The sequence below is a fragment of the Cnephaeus nilssonii genome, assembly GCF_951640355.1.
Source record: "Cnephaeus nilssonii genome assembly, chromosome: 12".
NCBI classification, from domain to species: domain Eukaryota; kingdom Metazoa; phylum Chordata; class Mammalia; order Chiroptera; family Vespertilionidae; genus Cnephaeus; species Cnephaeus nilssonii.
The window spans coordinates 50,486,494-50,508,857 of record NC_137083.1 but is presented as its reverse complement, the minus strand read 5'-3'; the positions used below and the strand labels follow the sequence as shown (position 1 = coordinate 50,508,857).

At 42.7% G+C, this 22,364-nt stretch overlaps 1 protein-coding gene across 3 annotated transcripts in view; it reads right to left on the bottom strand.

The window, feature by feature from the left end:
* Positions 1 to 1,226: 1,226 nt before the first annotated feature.
* TPK1 (thiamin pyrophosphokinase 1) overlaps positions 1,227 to 22,364 on the bottom strand; it is a 269,761-nt gene continuing 248,623 nt past the window's right edge. Inside the window, exons 9-10 of one of the 3 annotated variants that reach the window (XR_013814311.1) lie at positions 2,580 to 2,828; positions 1,227 to 2,089 (exon numbers count right to left, since the gene is read on the bottom strand). Coding sequence is in view for 2 of the 3 variants with exons in the window: in XM_079786321.1 (XP_079642447.1) it covers positions 2,710 to 2,828 (119 nt within the window). In the remaining variant the exon portion in view is untranslated. Of the gene's footprint in view, positions 2,829 to 22,364 lie in introns of all 3 variants that reach the window. The other 2 variants (XM_079786321.1, XM_079786320.1) reach the window with 2 other exon arrangements.

The following is a 22,364-nucleotide window of genomic DNA, read 5'->3' as shown; positions in this document are numbered from 1 at the left end:
GCACATTCCTAGGTTGCAGGTTCGATCCCTGGTTGGGGTGCATATGGGAGGCAACTGATGGATGTTTCTCTCTCACACTCATGTTTCTTTTTCTCTCTTTCCCTTCCTCTCTAAAACTCAGTAAAAACATTCTCAGGTGAGGATTGAAAATCAACAACATACTTCTTGAAATTATGTGTACAGGTAGCAGAAAATGGCACTTTAGTTTTAGGAATGGAAGGGGTCAAATACCTCATTCTTCAGGAAGCCGGCAGGAATGGGGAAGGTGCCCTCTGCCTTCCATGGGGGGTGGGGGGAGGTAATGAGGGGGGGGAGGGGGCGCTGGTGTGGGGAAGTCTCAGTGCTGCCCCCATTCGTGCTAATACAGCAAACTGTATTCCTTTAGCTAAATGTCCACTTAACACTGGTAAGATTTTCAGATTAAATAGCACATGCATTTTTTTGTGGTAAAATCTTAAAACAATGGACATATTTATTTTTCGTGCTGTGAACACATTTCTAGTAATGAATACATAGTGGCTAAGCCCTGACTTGTGAGGTAAAGTGACAACAGGTGCTGAGAATGCCCCCACTTGACCCGGCACTCACTGCTTTCTAGTTTCCATTGGTGCAGGTGTGGTGTGCAGTCTTGGGTAAGCTTTTCTGCTGGAGGTCCCCAGTTAAATGAGCTGAAGGAGCCGGTGCTGGCCGACCTTCCCTGGCTGCTGTGCATTTGTCTGTGTGGTGAGGGGGGAGCTGGGCGATGTGTGGACAGGAGCTTTGGGCTCTGCATTTGTGCTGAGAGGAATGGAAGGACCTAGCCGTGGCTCTCCCTGCTGCCCAAGTTCTTCCTCCTCCAGCTTCCTCCATGTCCTCTACTCCGGCAGGGCCTTCTCTCTTCCTTTCCCTCCGGCTAAGAAAGCTCTTGGAAAGCAATCTACCTATCCTTCCTTTCTCAGTCCTAGAGGATACACAGGTCTATACCTAATCCTATTTTATAGGTGGGGTCACAGGTAAACACCCAGCACAGGGCATCTAGAGAGGAACTCCCAGGGAGAGAGGTTAGAGAATCTATATATATAAAAGCCTAAGTGACCGTTATGACCGGCTGACCGGTCCCTATGATGACACATTGACCACCAGGGGGCAGATGCTCAATGCAGGAGCTGCCCCCTGGTGGTCAGTGCGCTCCCACAGCCAACCTCCCGTGGCCAGCCAACCTCCTGCGGTCCCTCCGGCAGGCCCAGTCTGCCCTGATCACCAGTGAGGCCGAGGGACCCCACCTGTGCACAAATTCGTGCATCGGGCCTCTAGTGTATTGATAATAATTCTGATTGTTCTCCGAAATCAGATGAGTGAAGTATTGTCCTTACTAATCATCCTTTGAGCAAGTCTTTTTTAAAATGTAGAAACACTGTAACACCGAGGTGATTGGTCATAATGAAGTAGTTGAGAAATATTGTTTTCTTTAATACTGACCACAGATGTGCACATTAATGAAACATTTTTATTTGACATCTGGATTTCGGTCTCACGCACATTGCACAGACGGTTAAGAGGATCTCTCGGTTACCTGCGTGCTGGTTCAGCAGAGGCCCTCTCGTAGCACCAGGAGGAAAGAGCTGCTGGTCCCTTTCCCGCAGCGGCGGCCTGTTGGCAGGTTCTTCTGCTTCCTGGTTTATATGGCCACACACCGTTTGGGAATGGGACAGAAGAGGGTAAGAGGCCAGAACAGGGTCTAATCCTAAAAGCAACGTGAATACGTTTCAGGGCCGGGGGTTAACGCTCTCACCCTGTGCAGGATCTGCCCAGTAACCGCCAATCAGTGTTTAGGCCCTGAGTGTGGGAAGGGGCTCAGGACCCTCCATCCAGTCCCTCCATTTCCAGGTGAGGAGGGAGCTCCGGGGAGTCAGGTGAATGGGGCACAGGAACGCAGGCTTTCAGACCCAGGCTCCTCAGTGCACGGAGCTCACTTATCCCACAGGCTGCCAGGCTCTTTTTCTGGTCATTGGAGTAAGCGTGTTGTCTGCGAGCCAGTGTTTCTCAGTCTGAGGTATGTCAGGGGTGATTCCACTTCAGGGCTTGCTGTGCACAGCGGTCTCAGTCCCGGCTGCAAGGCAATGAGGCAGCTTTGGGGAGTCTCCCAGGGCTGTATGAATCCATGCCATTTCTCTTTTCACCTAGAGCTTCCATAACCGCCTGCTTTCAAGTTTAATAATTAGGTCAATGGTTCTCATTTTTAAGAGACAGTAATAAGGCTGAAGTAAAAGGGGACAGTCCTAACATATCAATCTGCTACACAGGAATCTAATGCTAACAGGCTCAGAAGCAGCCCTGGGTGTCAAGCACTGGAGGGTGTACAGCAGGAGGCCTGTGTGCTGATACCAAGGAGCCCCACTGAGCCTTCTCAGCTTTGAATTAAAGTCATTTTCTAGGATAAATGGAATGATTAATAACATAAGGACAATCAGTACTGAACTGTATGGTGGAATGATCCACATTAGTTTTTCAACCGAATGTAGTAGAGCTTATTTATTTTCTTAACATAATGATGTCTCCCCTCACTGTAAAACTGAGATCTGTCATGTTACCTGAATTACCTAAACACTGACATCTTTAAGACGAGTGGGCTTAGACTCCTGCAGACCAAGGGGACCTGTGCTTGTTGCGCAATGCGTTGCTGGCAGATGAGGTAAGTTGGAGGCAGAGCTACGGAGGCCAGTCCCGGGGTCAGTTTTTGATGGCCATGGTCCAGAGGAGCGGGTGGTCCGTTTCCACGGTCACAACACCAGATCCATCGTAGGTATTGGAGGTGCTGACCAGGGTTCCAAAGCTGAGCGCGTGATTTGCTATAAGAAAACGGTAAGAAAATGTTTGGTGAAGCCAACCTTCCTCCAGTGCGGAATGAACCTGTCAGCAGTTACCAAACACAAGGGAGCACGTGCTTGGATAGAAGACACGTGAAATGTGGGTGGGCCAAATACAGGACATGGGATTTTAAAACTGGAAGTTTTTCTAACTTGCTGTAACCTCTCTTGCTGGGGCTGGTGGCTGACCTTTCGGACACATGCCATTCTCATATTAACTTTTCTTTTGTGTTCCTTACCAACGGTAAAACCAAAACCCATTTCTGTAACATGCTACTTCATTCCTCGCCTGATGCAATTTGAATTTTTCTTGATGATTCAGAACATTTACACCAGTTATTAAACTCTATAGCGATCCTGTTTTAGCTTCAAGTAAGCGTAGGATTTTGATCTTTTTTCCCTCGTAAATTAAGAAAAGGCCTTTTTTCTGCGAAATAGGAGCAAAGGTTAGAGCCAACTCCCAACGTGCAACCTTGAGTGAGCCACTGCCGAACAGCTGCAAAGCGAGGACAGGAGATGAGCTGTCCTTTAAACCACTCAGTTATCCAGCTAAAGGCTTGAGAGTGATTATAATAAGAACTTGCGTATTCATAAATTACATAAATCTGTATTTACACTTTCTAACACCGTGCTTGGAGTGAATGCTAGGCACAGAGCAGTTCTTTGTGCCTTTGCTTATATAAGAGCAGTTTGCTTCACCAACCTGTCTTATAAATATTATTATTTTTGGCTAAAATTCAGAGAAAAATAAACAAGTGCTATGGGCCAATACTGTGAGTCAGGAAACCAGGAAGTTTCACTGTAGTAATTCAATTGTAATGCTCACTTCCCACTAGAGGGAGCCTGTTATCTTTCTGAGGAAATATTTGGAAAGACAACTTTAAAACTCAGAAACAGTATTATATTACAGGATAATGTATAACTAATATTCTTATATTCTTTAAGGAATATAATGAGTAGACTCCTGCCTGGACACATAGCAGATACTCTTATAATTATACTCATTCTAAACCATCACTTTTCCTTCCCACTGCTCTAATTCCTTATCTGATCAACCCAATTGCCTAAAACCTGCCTGTCCCCCATCCCAAACATCCTGGCATTTGAGGCCCTTCCTCACCTGGCTGCTTCCTCCTACTCGCCCTTTCTTTAATAGAACAGGAATGTCCTACTCCCATGAAAAATTTTGTTCTTTCTCTCCTGGCACATATCTGATTTTTTCAATGCTTGCTGTATCCCTCAAGGCTAAAGTCAAGTGTCACCTTCTAGCCTGTAGAGTTCTCTTTGGTTCTCTACCTACCACAGGTGGATAATAATTCCCTTTCTATTTATAAATTACTTGATCGCTTCCCTAGAAGAGACTTTGAGTATTTCGATTCTAAGTCTAGGACCAGCAACTTATAAGGTGAGTCTGAAACATCTGTTTCCAGAAAAGCAAGAGAGAGCTAAAAAAAATCAGCAGAAACTGAGAAGATAGAGATAGAGAAGAATACTGAGAGTGATGCAAAATAATATATCAAAAATAAAAAGAATCCCCAAAGGCAGGGAGAGAGGAAAACTCTTCTATAGAAGAATGCTAACTACTAAAGGAATGAGTGATGGAATTAGAGAATTAGAAAGGCACCGTTTGCAGCTGCCAGTGTAATAGCTGGTTCAGGCAGGATCATCTATCAATGATGCTAAAGCCACTGAGCGAAATGTTGTTGGGGAGCAAGATATTTACAGTCTCAAAGTACCATTTCATGTATTAGTTCCAATTTTTTAAAAAATGTAGCAGACAGAGCTCATATCACCAGTAAAAGAACAAACTGACATTATGTTCTTCCTGATGTGATGCGACATGAACACAAATATAACATCACTTGTGTAATAATTTTTGTCAACACTGCTTACTCCAAATGTAATCAGGGGAAGGCATCAGACCAGTGCTGAATGGGGGACACCTGGCAGGTTGGCTGGCTTGGGGTGTTCAAAGCTGTCAATGTTAAGGTATGTGTGTGGGCTTTTCTGGGTTAAAAGACACTAAACAGATAGTACAATTAAATATAATGTATGGCTTTTAAAGATATTGTAGTGGATTTAAAAATGTTTTAAACAGCATCACTGGAAGAACCAAGGGACATGTGATACTGCAGCAGCAGTGAAATGATGCTGCCCAACTGTAGGCTAGCGCAGTGGTAAGCAAACTGCGGCTCGCGAGCCACACACAGCTCTTTGGCCCCTTGAGTGTGGCTCTTCCACAAAATACCACGTGCGGTCGCGCACGTACAGTGCGATTGAAACTTCGTGGCCCATGCGCATAAGTCAGTTTTCGGCTCTCAAAAGAAATTTCAATTGTTGTACTGTTGATATTTGGCTCTGTTGACTAATGAGTTTGCCAACCACTGGGCTAGCGTGTGTTCTGAACACATGTAAGGTGGGTGAGGCTGTGATGCTGAGTAGGTTAGGTATATCAAATGCATTTCTACTTATGATATTTGATATTTTCAACTAAGGATGGGTTTATCAGGACTGAAATAGTTTGGAAAGCAAAAAACACACTTAAAGGAATTATTGCGTAAGTAGAAAAATGTCAACAATTGATAAATTTGGGCAAAATATATATAGCTTTTGCTGTTGGTCTGAACCTTTTCAACATTAAAATTTAGGGGGAAAATGTGGGGGGAAAGGCTAAGAACTTATGAAGGGAAGTACTTTACTCTTGTTCACCTTTATCTCCCTAAGAGCTGAAATAATGCCATTACAAGAATCAAATCAAGAAATGCCCATTGATTTAAAATGCACTGAAATAAATCCAAATTAAAGAGAATGAGAGCTAAAGTTAGGAAGCAGTTGTCTAGGGCCACTGGTGGTCCGTGAGGTCCGAAAGGTTGGCGACCGCTGGTCTAGGCTGTGATGTCTGTGCTGGAGCTTCTGGGGAGAACCTAAGGGGGGCTGAGCCCACAGAGGGCACACGGGAAGGAGCTCACTGACGCTCGCCAAGGACAACCTCTGCTGCACTTACTGATGCAGGAGGACCTGAAATTAACTGGAATTATGGACAGAACTTAGTGTTGGCTCATGATAAGAGCAGGCTTATTCACTGCTGTGCTTGCTTTTGGACATTATCTCTCAAAACCCTGACTTGCTGAAGACTCCTCCAAGGTAAGCGCGGGCTACCTCTCTATCCTGACAGCCGATCTTTCTTGAATCCAATTGGCTAAGGGCTATTATAATTCTAGTGAAAGTGGCTGCATTTATCTGCATCTCTCTCAGAAGTCACATGTCCTGTGCCCTTGGATCAAGGCTGGAAGTCATTAGAAGGCCTCGGATGCTCAATTCTCCCTTCTCTGTTTCCCATATTATGGCTCATCCTCTGTCCAAAAACAATTAGACTGAGAACATGCTGCTGCTTGAAGGCATCAACGCTACATATGCCAGTTAGAAAATGTCTACTAAGATGAACACTTTCAAGTGTGTGGGCATTTCAAAATAAACCAAAAACAGTGGTACTGTTTTCTTGGCTGGAAAGAATTCCCTAATGTGTTATGCCATAAGCATGTTCTACACCAGGCGTCCTCAAACCACGGCCCGCTGGCCACATGTGGGTGTTTTTGCCGTTTTGGTTTTTTACTTCAAACTAAGATATGTGCAGTGTGCGTAGGAATTTGTTCATAGTTTTTTTAAAACTAGTCTGGCCCTCCACCGATCTGAGGGACAGTGAACTGGCCCCTGTTTAAAAAGTTTGAGGACCCCTGTCTACAACAAGGCCTTAGGTTACAGTTAAAGAGCCAATCAGAGCTGCTTTAGGGAAAATGAAAAAGCTTACTGGGTTTACGAAATAGAAAGGTCAGTTCAAATCCATAAGTTTACTTACAGTAATTACTAGTGGTAAGAGGAATGATCTGTGTAGAACTGGACAAAAATTTTCAGTGTAAAAAGTTAGATTTAAACGTGTGCAGAGCAGAAAGCTAGTCTGCCTAAAGGCTGCTTCACTTGGGTCTAGTTACTTCCTTCACCTCCTGCGGCCCTGCCCCCAAACTATTCACAAGAGGGTGAGAATCAGAACTGCACATGGCGGAGAGGACTGGCCCTCGGACCCAGGTTCTCATCCCACTCTGTGGCCGACTGGCCGTAGACCACTGTGCAAGTCACTATGTGCTGCTGGCTTCTGTCAACTCTCCACTGGAATATCCTCACCACTTTTGCCAAAAGTTTCTCAGGTGACCTCAGCATCCATTTGAAAAATACCAAAAATACCAATAATACCTGTCCTGTTATCTCCAATACACTGTCGTGGATACGAGTCTGTTAATGTCTATGAAGGGCTTTGACTTCCCCATGAAAGTACTGAAAATTTATTATTATCAAATGCTTTAAAGTGGCATTTGCTTGTATCCGTCAAATGTCGAGATTCTTCTAAGCACATCAACAAATGGAAATGGTATAGAAAAGTGAAGGAAGAAAATAATACGTGAGGTAGCACAGTATGATTATTTAACATCAAACTCAAACCTGTGGGTGACATCTTTTAAACTTTACCAGTCAAATCTGATAACCCCAGACAAATAAAAAACACAGACTGTTCTGTGGAAGAAAAGGCATCAACATGTGATAGGGGCTGTTCTGGAAGGCTGTACATCGCATGCCTGAGAAAGAGGGAAGAGGTTAGAAGAATCAAACGTGTGGGGTTGGGAAAAGTTGGTGACAGCCCCCCCAAAACTGCTTTGAAGGACATTACTAATTTGGGTAAGATTTGACGGAACCAGCATATTTAGGCCTCATGCATAAGTTGACTTGTCGTAAAACAAGAAGGACTTATGCATGTCAACCTTCTCTTTGTGGTATGGTACAGGTAGGGTTAATTGGCTACAGCATATGATGGTAGGATCTGGATTACAGCTGTCACCTGGAGTAGAGACCAGGTCACTGTACAAGGGAATGAAGGCCTGGGGAGCCCCCTTCACCAGCCACAGACAAGTTTCTCGCCGTTTTCAGTCCGGAGCTAGTACTATGTAATATATGCAAGTTTGAAGACAATAATTAAAGATGACCACAGCCTGGAGACAAACTGCCTAATCCAGACGTGAGGAGAAAACCCACCGTTCGGTTTGTATGCATGGACCACAACTGGGAAAACATGTTTATGCACAGATACTGAAATTTCCTTACAACATATTTAAACAATAAATTATAAACAAAGGTAGAAGGCCATAGATCTTCACTGAACCCATGAGAAGAAGGATGGAAGAGTTCGGCCGCTTTGGAGTAATGTTGCAAGTTCTGAGCACAAGGTGTCCTACGGTTACAACAAGGGGGCTTTCAAAAATACATATATTATCATATACATTGACGCACACCCCACAGTCTTCCCATTTCTGCCACCCAGGAAGAAGGAGAAGGACCGCTGCCTATCCTGACAAACCTCAGGAGTGAGTGTAGGTGCCATGAGAAGCTGAATGTCCGAGTCAGGGCTGGGAAGATCCTGTCAGATCACTCAGAGGGTCTGAGTTTAAAAAGCTCTGGAAGTTCTGAAATATTTGCCCTGTAAGTCCCTCAGATTCTGGCTCAATCTCGATAAACTCAGCCAGAGCCCTGCTCCTCGGAGGGGATCCCTTCCTGATGAAATGCTCTCTTCTCCATGAGGCACCCTCCCACGCTTGACCCTCCTAGGGACACGGAAGGACTTGAATTCAGCTCCTTTACAACAGATGATCTTTCTGACACCTCAGCCTGGAACATCATGAGACACAGACAGTGAAATCCCAGGTCACAGTGGCTTCTCACTGTCCGGTTGAAAATATTTACAGAACAGAAATAAGAGATGACCTTCACCATTAGACAGAATTTCATTAGAGAGAGTCTGAACCTGGTCTCTTAGGAAAAACAGCATTTAAGTAAACAGATGTTTTACTATTAACAGATATGATTTGTTTTATTGAAGGTAATAAAACAGTACCTTAGGCTTTGTCCATAAACCTATAAATTTTTATGTTTGCTCAACATGTATTTCATCATGAGTTACTTTCATTTTTTAGTTCCTCTTACTGATATACAATGATAATTCATATTAGAAATAGCTGGCATCTTATATTAATAGTCTATTGAGTCTGAAAATATTTGTCATTCTTAAAAGCAAGCTACTTTAATTCACAATTGACATATTTCCCCTACTCTAGTTACAATAATCAATCCATTTTCAATAGTCACGTCACGGTTTCTTGTTAGCCTGAACCTCTCTTTTCTTGATGAACTTTCTTTGTAGTAACTAATTGCTTGCAAATAAATATTATACTATCCTGGCCTGACATTTATAACTTTCTACTTAGCAATTACTCTATTACTGTGGAGTGGTGGCATGCATGTCCTATCCTGTATGTTCACTGTTCAAATGTCTTTTTCTCCCAATCAGGTATGTGACTTGGTCTGACTCATTTTTTGCATAGGATTGCTAATCTGAAAGGAACTTTATTATCTAGTTGGGTGGTCAGATAAAAGTGAACTGCGCCTACTTGAAGCATCTAGGGTACCAGGCTCAGGGCTCTGTCCACTCCCAAACTAAGGTGAACTTAGGGACTCAGTAGACCTTTGGGGCTTCAGAAAATGTAGTGCAAGAGCCACTGGTCTAACACCCAACCCCTTTATTTCAAGGCTGGGAAAACATTTCAAGATATCATTGAGCTAAGGATGCACAGCGCCAGGGCTGAGTCTCTGAACGGAATCAAACTGCCACTTCACCTGGTGGGCTCTCCAGAATCACATTCAGATTGGAACAAAGTTAAATGACTCGAGCTACGTACTATTTGAGCTGGTTCAAATGTGGCTATATTACCCAGGTTTTTCTAAAGCTTAGTCACATAACAGAAGAAAGCATTTGGCCAACGCTGTGGGCTCAGGACAGCAGAAAAGCTGATATAGAGGATTGTGCCCTGGTCCTTGAGTATGTAAGCGACAGAGCGTGGACAGACACGAAGCACTAACTGAAGCCCTCTGTACTACATTCCACTCAGAAAATGCATGACATAATTCCATTAACCGGACACTATCTGTAGGAGATTTGCTGTCACTGCTGGCTACTATTTAATTATGGTTATTAACAGTTTAGACAGGGGCAAGGGAAAATGATTCAGCAGGATTAGCTGCTCGGCACGGTTCAATGCTTAGCTTTTAGTAAAAACGGTTTGCTATATCTGTAGAAAATAGAAAAAGGTGAAATTCAGCTACTCTGTGTTCACTTTCACTATGGGAAGATTATTTCATGGTATAGAAGATTTAAATTACAGAGCTTTTATTTGTAATTCTAGGGAAACTGATCTATATTGTTACAGAAGATGAAAAAATAAATTGAATGGCTGCATTTGCAATTATCTGAATGAAAATTAATCTTTTTAAAATATCTACATCAATTATATGAAAATTAGGTGATTACAAAATTTTTATGTAGAAAAAATATTTACTTTGAAGTATTTGGAGGGAGGGATGGAGAATGGCAATTTTGTTATGTTGAAAAATATAATTCATTCAAAACAATTATATGATTGTACAAGTGAAAGTTATATCAAAGCTGCAGGTTAAGAAGTCATATTTACCTGGCATGATGCAGACAAATTTACAATTATAATCTGTTTGGTAAAAATAGACTTAATTAAACTAGTTTTAAAAAATCTCCTAAATCACAACAAATATGTACATGTAGAAATAGCTTGTTAGTATGTTTTCTATCATAGTAATTAAGAAATAATCCCATATATTTCCTGCAAGTATCCAGGCTGTCGGAGTGAAAGATCTGTGGCCTCCGGTCCCTCTGATGTCATGTGGCATCTGGCTGGTGGTGGGCTGAGGGAGAGGCAGCTCTGATTGGGCCCTCATGTGCCTTGTTGACAAGCAGGGTCTCAGCTACTTGTTTTGATCCAGTCAGTAGTGGATGGAGCACCCTAACACCCCCTCCTGATGGTTACAACTGCCACTTCTCACTCTTTTACTCTTTAAGGCATTTTTTCAAGAAGTAATCTGGGAGCAGCAAATCCCTCGCCCCTATTCTTTCTAGAACATCTCTATCACCTGGGGAAAGGTGAGTATTGGCTTTGGGCTCCTTCGGGTCTCACTGAACACTCACTGCTGCTGTCTTCTGAGTGTTGGCAGATCCTTGGCTGCAGAGATGGCGGACACAGTTGTGTGGTCTCTCTCTCCTACACTCAAGAGAAGGGCTTTCCAAGAGCTGACTACAGACTGGCCTCTACTTGGGCACCTAGACCAGGGGTCAGCAAACTGCGGCTCGCGAGCCACATGCGGCTCTTTGGTCCCTTGAGTTTTTAGCAAAGACCAACTTAGGAGTACCCTATTAAGTTAATAACAATGTACCTACGTATATAGTTTAAGTTTAAAAAATTTGGCTCTCAAAAATTTCAATTGTTGTACTGTTGATATTTGGCTCTGTTGACTAATGAGTTTGCCAACCACTGACCTAGACCATCTGATGGAACTGGAGTAACAGCTGTCTCTGATCTTGGCCTTGGGGCCAGGAAGCCTGTGTGTCTCATTCTGTCAGTGCTAGAGCGTCCTGTTCTGCTCTCGCTGATGGACATGCAGTGATAACTGTCTCCTCTCGTCAGAATCAAAGGGACAATTCCCACAATATACGCCGCAGGGCTGGGGCCTGGCGCCAGGCTGTCGTAGGCATTCATCTGACTGTTAGCATCTCTCTGTCCTGGTCCTCATTCCACAGAAGTCTTAGAGTCTAAATGGAATCCAGAGATGCACACAACCTGTTCCAGGCCCTGCGTCCTGTCAAGGGGCGGGGCGCGGCAAGGGGGAGGTATAGGGGGAGAGGGGACAGAAACCATCTCGGCGACTTCCTTTCCTTCTTGATTCACAGAGACGTGTAGAGTTCTACCTGGGGACAGGTGTGCACTTCCCACAGATCTAGGCATGATTTTGGGCATCTGGTCACACCCCTGCCCTGTGACTTGTGCCCTGGGGTACCTTTTTCCTGGCACCTTCTGGGCATTTTGCCTGAGAGAGTGAGTGAACTCCTCTTACTCAGGATTTAAATGTGGGTCACATTCTAAATAAATGTCATTCTGATTACTAAATCTGCCATTTCAGTAGGTCTATTTCTCCCCATGTGGCCTTAATATTCTAAAATTTTAAATAAAAAAGGAATATATCATCTTCCTATCTTCGGCCCATTTTTTTATCAGACTTTTTTGTTATTGAGTTGTGTGAGTTCCTTGTCTTTTAGATATCAACCCCTTATCATCCTATATAATAAAAGTCTAATATGCTAAGTGTACAGTCTGCCGGTCAGCCATTCAACTAATCAGAGCATAATATGCTAATGATATGCTAAGGCTGCTCAACCACTTTCTATGACGTGCACTGCCCATCAAGGGGCAGATGCTCCAACTGGTAGTTAGCTTGCTGCTGGGGTCTGGCCAATCGGGACTGAGCGAGACGGGCTGGACATGCCCTGGAGCCCTCCTGAGATCCCTCCCCAGCTGGCCAACTTCCTGCGTCCCTCCTCAGCCCCGATCCTCTTGCAATCTGGCCTGAGGCACCTCCCCCCCCTTCCCCGTGAATGAATTTTGTGCCCCGGGCCTCTAGTAAGGTATATAAATACTGGAACATTGTATACGTGAAACTAACATAATATTGTATGCCAGCTATACTTTAATCAAAAAATTTTTAATTAAAAAATAGATTTTAAAAATTTGCCACAAATGCAAAGTAGTTTCTAAAACAGTAGTTAGTCCTATATGGCTTTCTTTTCTTTTCTTTCTTTCTTTTTTTTTTTTTTTGGTAATAGATGCATTTCATCCAGAAAATGTTTCTAAGAAAAATAAAGCAGGATCAGGGGACTAGGGAATGCCAGGGAGTCAGAGGACTCAGCAGTAAAACTGCCTTAGAGCAGGGATCTGCAGAAGTTGTGGAGCAAGCACGTGGACATCTAGGGAGGAAGGCATGTGTGTAGGCAACCAGGGTTTAGAATATACCAGGGACAGGAAAGCAACCAAATGAAGTGGACTGAGTAAGGGAAACAATCATAGGAGATGACATCAAAGTTGATAGGAGATGACATCAAAGGGAAACAATCATAGGAGATGACATCATAGAGGGGACCTTATGGGCCAAGATTAAGGACTTAGGTGTTTACTTAAGAAGGAAAAGAGTGACTTGATATGACTTACATTTAGGAGATTCACTCAAGCTCTGTGAAGAGACTAGAAGGGGTGGGGAGGTATAGCAGAAACAGGAAGATGACTCAGTAAGAAATGATCAGGGCATGGACCAGAGTGAGCAGTGGACAGAATGAGACATCCGGTGAGGTAACTACATGGCTCTCAGAATGTGCAATGAAGAATGGTGGTGTGTTTAAGGATTAGTGTAGCTTATGGATATGATTTTATGTCATGGAAAAAAACCTGTAAAATCAAAGTGAGAAACTATCTTTACTTTTCTTGGAAAAAATGGATAATATATTAATCATATTGAACCTTATTTGATACCTAACAGGCTCAGAGATATAAGCTCGTGACCATCTTGTCAGACATCAAAGTCAGATCATAGGGGACCAGTACACTAAATTAATATACCGTACACTCTGCAGGCAAACATTATGTTTTTAACAGAGCATCTGACTGCATGGCGTTCAACCTTCAGACACAATGCTTGTGAAAAATTGCAAAAGACACACTCTGGTATGTAATATATATTACTGGTTTCTAAAATGCCAAGATAAAAGGATCAACTTTCTGTTTTGATTAAGCCCAAACCTGACTTACAGGGGATTTCAGAACATTGCAAGGCTATTGTAGGAAATACAAAGGTAGCAGATAATCTAAGTTCCTCCCATATTGCTAATTATGCCATTTAGAATTTAAGAGACAGTGTAATCACAACAGGAAAGGAAAAAAATAAGCCTGAAAAATACCTCTTTTTTAAAGACTACAGTAAATTTCTCCTGGCTCCATTTAATTGCCATGTTAGGATTTCAGAAATCTGTCCCTTTGTATATACTTGAATGTTTAAAAACATTCTGTAAAAATTATGAAAAAATGCCAAATTACTGCAATCTACAAAGATATTCATATGCTTTATTTTGTACAAAACTAATTCTTAGGAGTAGAGTGGGAAAGTGTGTAGTTGAAAAAACTATTCTTAACCCTTTGCACTCGCTTGCTTTTTTCTCGATTCCTTTATTCTAATGCTAAAATTAGACATCCGAGTACAAAAGGTTAAAGTTTCAATTATGTTAATCTCTTTTTCTGTGAAAAATTTACTGTGAGAATTCAGACATTCAGGATATTCTTTTTATGTTTATTAAAAAGAGTTAGTTATGAGTTAAAAAAGGTAGGAAATGATCAGAGAAACCAAGATGGCGGCATTGGTAAACACCTAAATTGCTGCCTCGTACAACAATTTCAAAACTACAACTAAAAGACAAAAAGGACATCATCCAGAACCACAGGAAAGCTGGCTGAGTGGAAATTCTACAACTAGAAGGAAAGAGAAAAACTCACGGAGAATCAGAGGAGCTGCAAAAGGCTGAGGTATGGAGACATGAGCGCAGAGAGGAAGGGCGGCTGAGTGCCTGGCTGGCTTTCTCTGGCGGGAGGGAGAAGGAAGCTCCTGACTGCACTGAACCCCAGTTCTGGGTGAGACCCTGTGGACCCAGGCTCATATGGGGGGGAATCTGGACTGTCAGGTAATGAGAAAGGCACACGGAAACTCAGGGGAGCCGTGGAAGGCAGGGGTCTGGAGGCGTGCGTCAAGTGCACGCAGAGAGGACTGACTGCTGAGGTTGCTGCTGGCTTTCCCTAGTGGGAGGGAGTCAGAAGCTCCCGACTGCACTGAACCCCAGTTCTGGGCGAACCCCTGGGGACCCAGGCTCATATGGGGGGAATCTGGACTGTCAGGCGGAAACTCAGGGGAGCCGTGAAAGGCAGAGGTCTGGAGGCGTGTGCACAAGTGTGCGCAGAGAGGACTGACTGCTGACTGCGCCTCTGGCTTTCTCTAGCTGGAGGGAACCAGAAGCTCCCAACTGTGCTGAACTCCAGTTCCGGGCGAGACTCTGGGAATCCAGATTCATCGGGGGAGAAACTGGACTGTCTGGCAGCGGGCGAAACTCAAGGGTGGCTTTCTCTCAGATGTGCTTGCAGTGATTAACAAGGGACACTGAGACTCAGGGGCCTCATAAGGCAGGGCTGATGGGAAGCCAAGACTGTCTGCTCAGCCCTGAGACTCCACCCCATCCAAGCTGAGCACAGAGGCTTGTGCAATTTTGCAAGTCTTGTCCCATAAGGCTGTCTCCAGCACAGAAGTTCTCCCGGCGTAGACACAGCTGATCCTCACAGCCAACTGGCCTGGAAGTCAATTCCTCCCAGTGATACCAACAACAATCAAGACTTAACTACAACAAGGCTGTACACACAGTCCACAAAGGGGTGCACCAAGAGTGTCCACCTCATGTAACTGGAGAGGTTGAGCCACCGTACCCTATAGGACACCTACCACACAAAGCTACCCTACCAACTCAGGGAAGCAGTAAAAATGTGGAGACAAAGAAACAGATCACAAATGAAAGAAATGGAGGAAAACAAATGACCGGATATAGAGTTCAAAAACACGGTTATAAGGTTTTTCAAGAATTTCCTAGAAAAGGCCGATAAATTTAGCGAGACCCTCGAAGATATGAAAAAGGACCAACTAGAAGTTAAACAAACACTGACTGAAATAAAAAATATTATACAGAGACCCAACGGCAGAGTAGAGGAACGCAAGAATCAAGTCAAAGATTTGAAATACAAAGAAGCAAAAAACACTCAACTGGAAAAGCAAAAATCAAAAAGAATCCAAAAATTTGAAGATAGTTTAAGAAGCCTCTGGGAGAACTTCAAGCGTACCAACATCTGAATTATGGGGGTGCCAGAAGAAGAGAGAGAGCAAGACGCTGAAAACCTATTTGAAGAAATAATGACTGAAAACTTCCCCCACCTGATGAAAGAAATAGACTTACAAGTCCAGGAAGGGCACAGAACCCCAAACAAAAGGAACCCAAAGAGGACCACACCAAGACACATCATAATTAAAATGCCAAGAGCAAAAGACAAAGAGAATATTAAAAGCAGCAAGAGAAAAACAGTTAATTACCTACAAGGGAGCACCCAAACGACTGTCAGCTGATTTCTCAACAGAAACTATGCAGGCCAGAAGGGAGTGGCAAGAAATATTCAAAGTGATGACTAGCAAGAACCTACAACCAAGATTACCCAGCAAAGCTATCATTCAGAATTGAAGGGCAGATAAAGAGCTTCACAGATAAGAAAAAGCTAAAGGAGTTCATCACCACCAAACCAGTATTATATGAAATGCTAAAAGGTATTCTTTAAGAAGAGGAAGAAGAAAAAAGTAAAGATAAAAATTATGAACAACAAATACATGTCTATCAACAAGTGAATCTAAAAATCAAGTGAATTAAAAATCTGATGAACAGAATAAACTGGTGAATATAATAGAATCAGGGGCATAGAAAGGGAGTGGATTGATAATTCTCAGGCGAAAGGGGTGTGGGGGGTGCGGGAGGAGACTGGACAAAAATCGTACACCTATGGATGAGGACAGTGGGGAGGGAGGTAAGGGCAGAGGGTGGCGTGGGAACCTGGAGAAGGGGAGCTATGGGGGGAAAAAAGAGGAACAATTGTAATAATCTGAACAAAAAAAGATTTATTAAATTAAAAAAAAAGGTAGGAAACTCTGGAATAAGCAAGCAAGAATGTTGGAAGGTGCAACCCCAATTTGTTTTTCATAGACTTGCTGTGTTCTCTAGCTCGACATTATAGCACAGATTGGCAGGGCTCACAGCTGGAATTCAGGGCTCAGTGTATGTGCACATTTAGGGCCTTGGTGTTATGGACAAAGAACTTTATGAAAATGAAGGGAGGAAGGTTATTTTATGATTACGTTTAGGGCTTGTCTCAATTAGTAGAATATAGTCTGCCAATCCAAGAAACTCCAATGAAAAAGAGTCCCTAAAAGTGCCTCCCTAATTGTCTACATTATACAAAAATAAGAATATTAAAAGTATTATTTCTCTTAAGTTTGCTTCCTACTCTGGATCACATAAGCCCACGAGAGACCAGGTTTGTTTTGCTTTCCGTTATATCTGTATACTTAGCATAGTGCCAAGTACACAGTGGACTCACTATAAATATTTATTGAGTGAATAAATGAATACCTAAATAAAGCAACCAACATACAGACTGAGAATGATTTTGGTGCTCATGAAAAAAATACAGACCTGAAAGCGGTGTCTTCTCTACAAACACCCACCCAGGCTGTGTCTTGGTGACCAATAACCCACCCAGAAAGCCAGACACAACCAAACCCGCTCCTCCTCTGTGTTGATTCTCCCTGAGCTCTCAAATCAAGGGTCTTTCACTGACTTCAAAAGAGAACCCTTTCATAGAACTCAGCATTTCCTTAACTAGTTCCTGATTGAACCACACCAACCCCTTCTCCAGAACCTACTGCTTCTAGGCCACCTGACACAGGTGTGTCCACAAGCGCCAAGGAAGGAAGCACTGTCCCCAGTGGCTAGGTCCTTGCTTCCTGTTTGGTCCCTCTCATCTGTTTCCTTACCACTGAGATCATTAGCAACTTCGATTACCTTCCTTTGATCTGTAAAGTACTCATCCAGGATGGAATTTTAAGAAAGTTCTTGTGTTTCTGATAAACTAAGTGTTTTGTTAAGCTTTTCATGTTAGCATAGCATCAGTGGAGACTTCGTGCCTCTTCCCAGCTGGTTTCAAGGTGTTTCTCTCCCTGGATGTAAACAGCACTTTCTCTGTGGCTCAGTGGTTTTACAACTGGAGGAAACATCCCATTAAAGTTTCCCATCAGGCAGTTAGGAGAAGAGACATTGATTATGTGAAGGGAGGCAAGGTTTACTATATAATCAATCAACGGTAATACACCCTTGTTTCTCTTATCAGGGAAAATGTCTCTCAAATATCTTACAGGAACCAGGGAATTTCTGGAATAGTAACAATAATTCTAAAAGTTTGCCTACTACAATAGACTATTAATCATATTTACCATGCCTTATGAATACACTTGTATGTTTAAATTCTCCTTAAACTCTTTTAAGCCTAAACAGCCAGTATAAATAATACATAGTCATAAGAGCTTTGTGCAGTAATTAGTGGAAAGTTTGGGTCAATGCTCTGCTTTATTTGATTCCAGATTTGAAAAGGAAATTGGCAACATGCCTGATATATGGCCAGTAAGAACAGTGGGGCAGAAATCCAGTCTCTGGTTGTGAGAGCCTAAGACAAGTCCCCTATTCAGTTGGGCCCTCAGCATGACAGATGTAAGTTTGTGCTTGGTGACTTGTTAAGTCTGTCCTTTAGGCCACTGGTCTCAGAGATCTGGCCTGACATTCCACTTCCACAGCTTGGGTTTATCAAAAACATTGTCCCTATAGTACAGCTTAAACTTCAATTTTAATTTCTGAAATACATTCCTACAACTTTCCTTACCTCCATTCCATCACTATATTTCCTGGGTCTCTCTTCTCTCAGGTTCTATATTCTTTTAAGTAATAATATTGCCTCAGCATCTTGTCAACATTTACCCGAACGTCTATAATTCCATCCACCCACCACCTCCCTTCCTCTGGTCACAATACAAAGTAAACATCTCTGGACACTCTGGATCCTGTTGACCCCGACCTCTCACAGTTTCGTCACCATTCTCTCCTGTTTCTTCCCATCTCTTTATTCCTGTGAACACTCAGAATTGTCCAAGGCTCTGCCATCTTGAACTCATCCACGCCCTGCCTCACTCTGAGCCCCTTTCAGCCATCTCTCTTCCCCACTTTGAGCTCAAACATTGGAGTTATCTACTCTTCCATTTCCACTCACTCCACAACCAGCTGCCATGGAGGTTCCACCCATTTCTCCCCTGAGACTGCCCCGGGATCACCAATGACTTTGTTTTGTACGCTCAGTGCCTACTTTGTGACGGGTATGTGGTAGAAACTACTCTTTCTTTCTTTTTTTAAAAATATATTTTACTGATTTTTTACACAGAAGAAGGGAGATGGATAGAGAGTTAGAAACATCGATCAGTGCCTCCTGCACGCCCCCTACTGGGGATGTGCCCACAACCAAGGTACATGCCCTTGACCGGAATCGAATCTGGGACCCTTCAGTCAGCAGGCTGATGCTCTATCCACTGAGCCAAACCGGATAGGGCGAAACTGCTCTTTCTTGATTTCTTAACTTGAAAGATAGTTCTGCATTGTTGAGCTACACATGGGCTATAGCTTTACTTGAATGAACTCTTACAATCCTCCCAGCAACCGGATGAAGTAGGTATTATTGCTGTGATTCCTAGTCTGGAAATTAGAGCTCACTCACAGAGGTGACATCTCCCCATGCAAAACACACACCCGTCCTTCCTCCCCAAGACTCAGCCTGCCTTCTCCAGCTGAAATAATCACAGTAGCAGGCAGGACAATACCTCAGAAAACCCTTGGCAGATTTCTTAGCACATGAACGCTAGCTCAGTACATGTTGTTATTTTCCCGCCTCCTAAAACCATGCCTTGCACATGGAACGTACTCTAAGTCCTCACTAATTCAATATGCCCAGCGAGGTCAGAACGATGGCAAGCACATGATCATTGCTGGAAGCTGCGGGTGCCGCGGCTTCAAAGGCAAATAGGGACATTCTTCCGGGACCTGGAGGCCTCCTCCAGAGGCCATTGCCTGGCCACATTGGTTTTAGAAAAGAATAAGAAAAGCCTTCTACTTCTCCTTTTTACACAATATGCACTCACTATTTCTAAAAAGGCAAAATTACAGCGGGTGCTATTTGGTAATCACAGCCATCTTTTTGAGAAAATGATTTACCTTGACCTCATTTTGACAGATATTCATTCGTTACCTTTTTCCCCTCTTATGTGCATGTCTAAATATTGGAATTCATGAGCTTTAGCTGAAAATCTGCGATTCTAAAGTGTAATTATGGGGCCGAACAAAACAAAAGGGAAGTCAGAGCTTAGAGTGACGGTTGTCTTCTCTCCCTTCCCTCCACTGGAGTCAGTTGATGGGGACGGAGAGGATGCAGGCAGCTGGCAGAGCTCCCTTCCCGTTCCAGGAATCGTGCAAGGGAGAAACGAGTGGGCTGTGTTCACAGTGCAGGCACAGAGCTCCAATATCCCGCCCAATAAACACGTTAGCCTTGACTGGTCATTCTGCCCGAGATTGCTAACTGCTCAGGAAAACCCCCAGAAGACAGTTGCCAGTTTGCCGGGAAGTCCCACGAAGAAGAGGGAGATCTTTTATGTATTTGGGGTATTTTTCCTCAGAGCAAGGAGATCTAATGGGACTCATGCTATTAGAGACAATGTTACTTTAATGATGCTGTCCTTAAGGAAAGAAAACGATGCCAAGGGAAAAAAGATGATAAGAAGCTAACAATTCACCAGGTGCCGGCTTTACACAAAGGATGGGTTTCTGCCTCAAAATGTACTACAGGCAAATATTTGGCAAGAAACCTCTAAGTGAGATAAAAGGAGCTTAAACTCAAATGTGAAGGGGAAAGGAAAAAACAAAAAACAAAAAACAAACCACCCAGCTGAACTGCCAAAAGCAGGCAAATACAGATGGCCGTTGATATCTTCTGGATGCCACACTCAGGTCAGGAGCAGATTCTGAGATTCTTATGAAAGCTAGTGGGTTCATGTGATTAGGTCCCTATGTACTAACAGAGAGGTAGAAAGAAAAAAAAAATCCTCCCTACAACAGAATTCTACATTTGATCCTACCAGAATGAATATTACTGTTTTATAATCATAACTCTGAGGATGGCCTCACCATTGGGAAAGACAAGTGGGAACACATGAATGATGGGAAAATATAAAAGCTAAAGATTTGGAAGATCATAAAACCAGAAAGTGCTAACTTCAGTCAATCAATTACAAGGGTCACTAGAGTGGTAAACACAGAAGAAAAACAAAGGTCACCTGCTCAGGTGGGGCACATGCCATGGCAGTGGGAACAAAGTGCCTTCTAAGGTCTGTCTTTCTGAACAAACACAGAGGGGTGTTGGCTGTTTATCGTCCATAGTTCTGTGAGTTTCTGGGCCAAAGGCTGGCTAGGCAAAGCATCTTCCCTGGGGCTTCAGGAATTGGTAGTATTAGAGAGACTGCCTTTCTACTGCTGGTCATGAAGGAAACCCAAAAGTTAGCAGTTACCATCTCTAAACTTGAATACCCTGTTTAAGTTGTAGGCTTCCCTAACAGGGCATTTAAAATATTGCAAAATCATGCAAACCCACAACAAAACACCCAACTATACATCATTTTCCAAACCACCTTGCATCTCTGTAATGGCCCATTTTTTAAAGACTTGCAGCCAGAAGAGCTTCGATGGGAAAAGGAAAAGTGAACCCAATGCAAGGTGAGCCACACCTCTATCACCTGAGTATCACAGCCAGAAACTTTCAGTTAAACAGATTTGATAGAGTGGTGCTGCGTGAAAAGTCAGTTAGTCCAACCAAATCATCTCAGAAAACAGAGTCTAAAGGGACAAAATAGAGAATTCTAATCAGGTTGCGTGCACAGGCCACAGTTCATCTTAGCCCTGAGAGTGGTGCAAAATATTCTTAATTATGCAGTCCTGAAGATATGAAATGTTTAGTCAGAGTCTGGTTTGAGATTTAGAAATAGTAAAGTTTGTGGGAGGTGGAGTTGCAGAAAGGCATAACTGACAAATTTGAATAACTATAAATGAATTCATTTAAGAAAGTAAATGTACCCTAAAATTCTTTAAAATAATTTGTTTAACCAAATAGTGTAAATGACCCATTGTTTAAACTGCTATGCAAATCCTTCTCTTTAGATAAGAAAAGGTTTGATGAATAGTAACACATTCCAAATTAATGACATTTAATTGATATTTAATTTAAAGAATCATTAACCATACTACCTTCAAATGCAATAATCATGAATGTTAGAAGTTACAAAGTCCTTTATCCTGCCAAGCCATCATGATTTATTCTAAATGGGAATACAACCATTGCAATTATGGGTAACACATTCTTTCTGAATTTACTTTTGAATTTGAGAATTGGCACCAAAGTATAGGACAAGACACTCTTTCTCTATATCTGACTAAGCCATAGTTAATATCTACAATATTTTTCCTGTCTCTGGCTGTTCTAGTCTTTCCCTAAAACCTAATACTCATCTTAAAAGCAAATATTATTTACAATGCACCACTCCGACTTCCGTGAAAAATTTGTAGTTTTGGATGTTCAAGTATAGGGAAAAGAGACAGTCCATCTCATCTACAGTCCATTTAAGCAGTATTCCACAACTACACTCACATGTCACTGGTAATATTTATGATTCTGCAAAGTGACATTGTCGTTCAAGAGACAGGATTGATGGGCCTAGAAAGAACCAGATCAAGAAAGATTCTCGTTCTAGGCAATTAATCAACAGAGAACCACTGCATAATTTCTTACGAGAAAT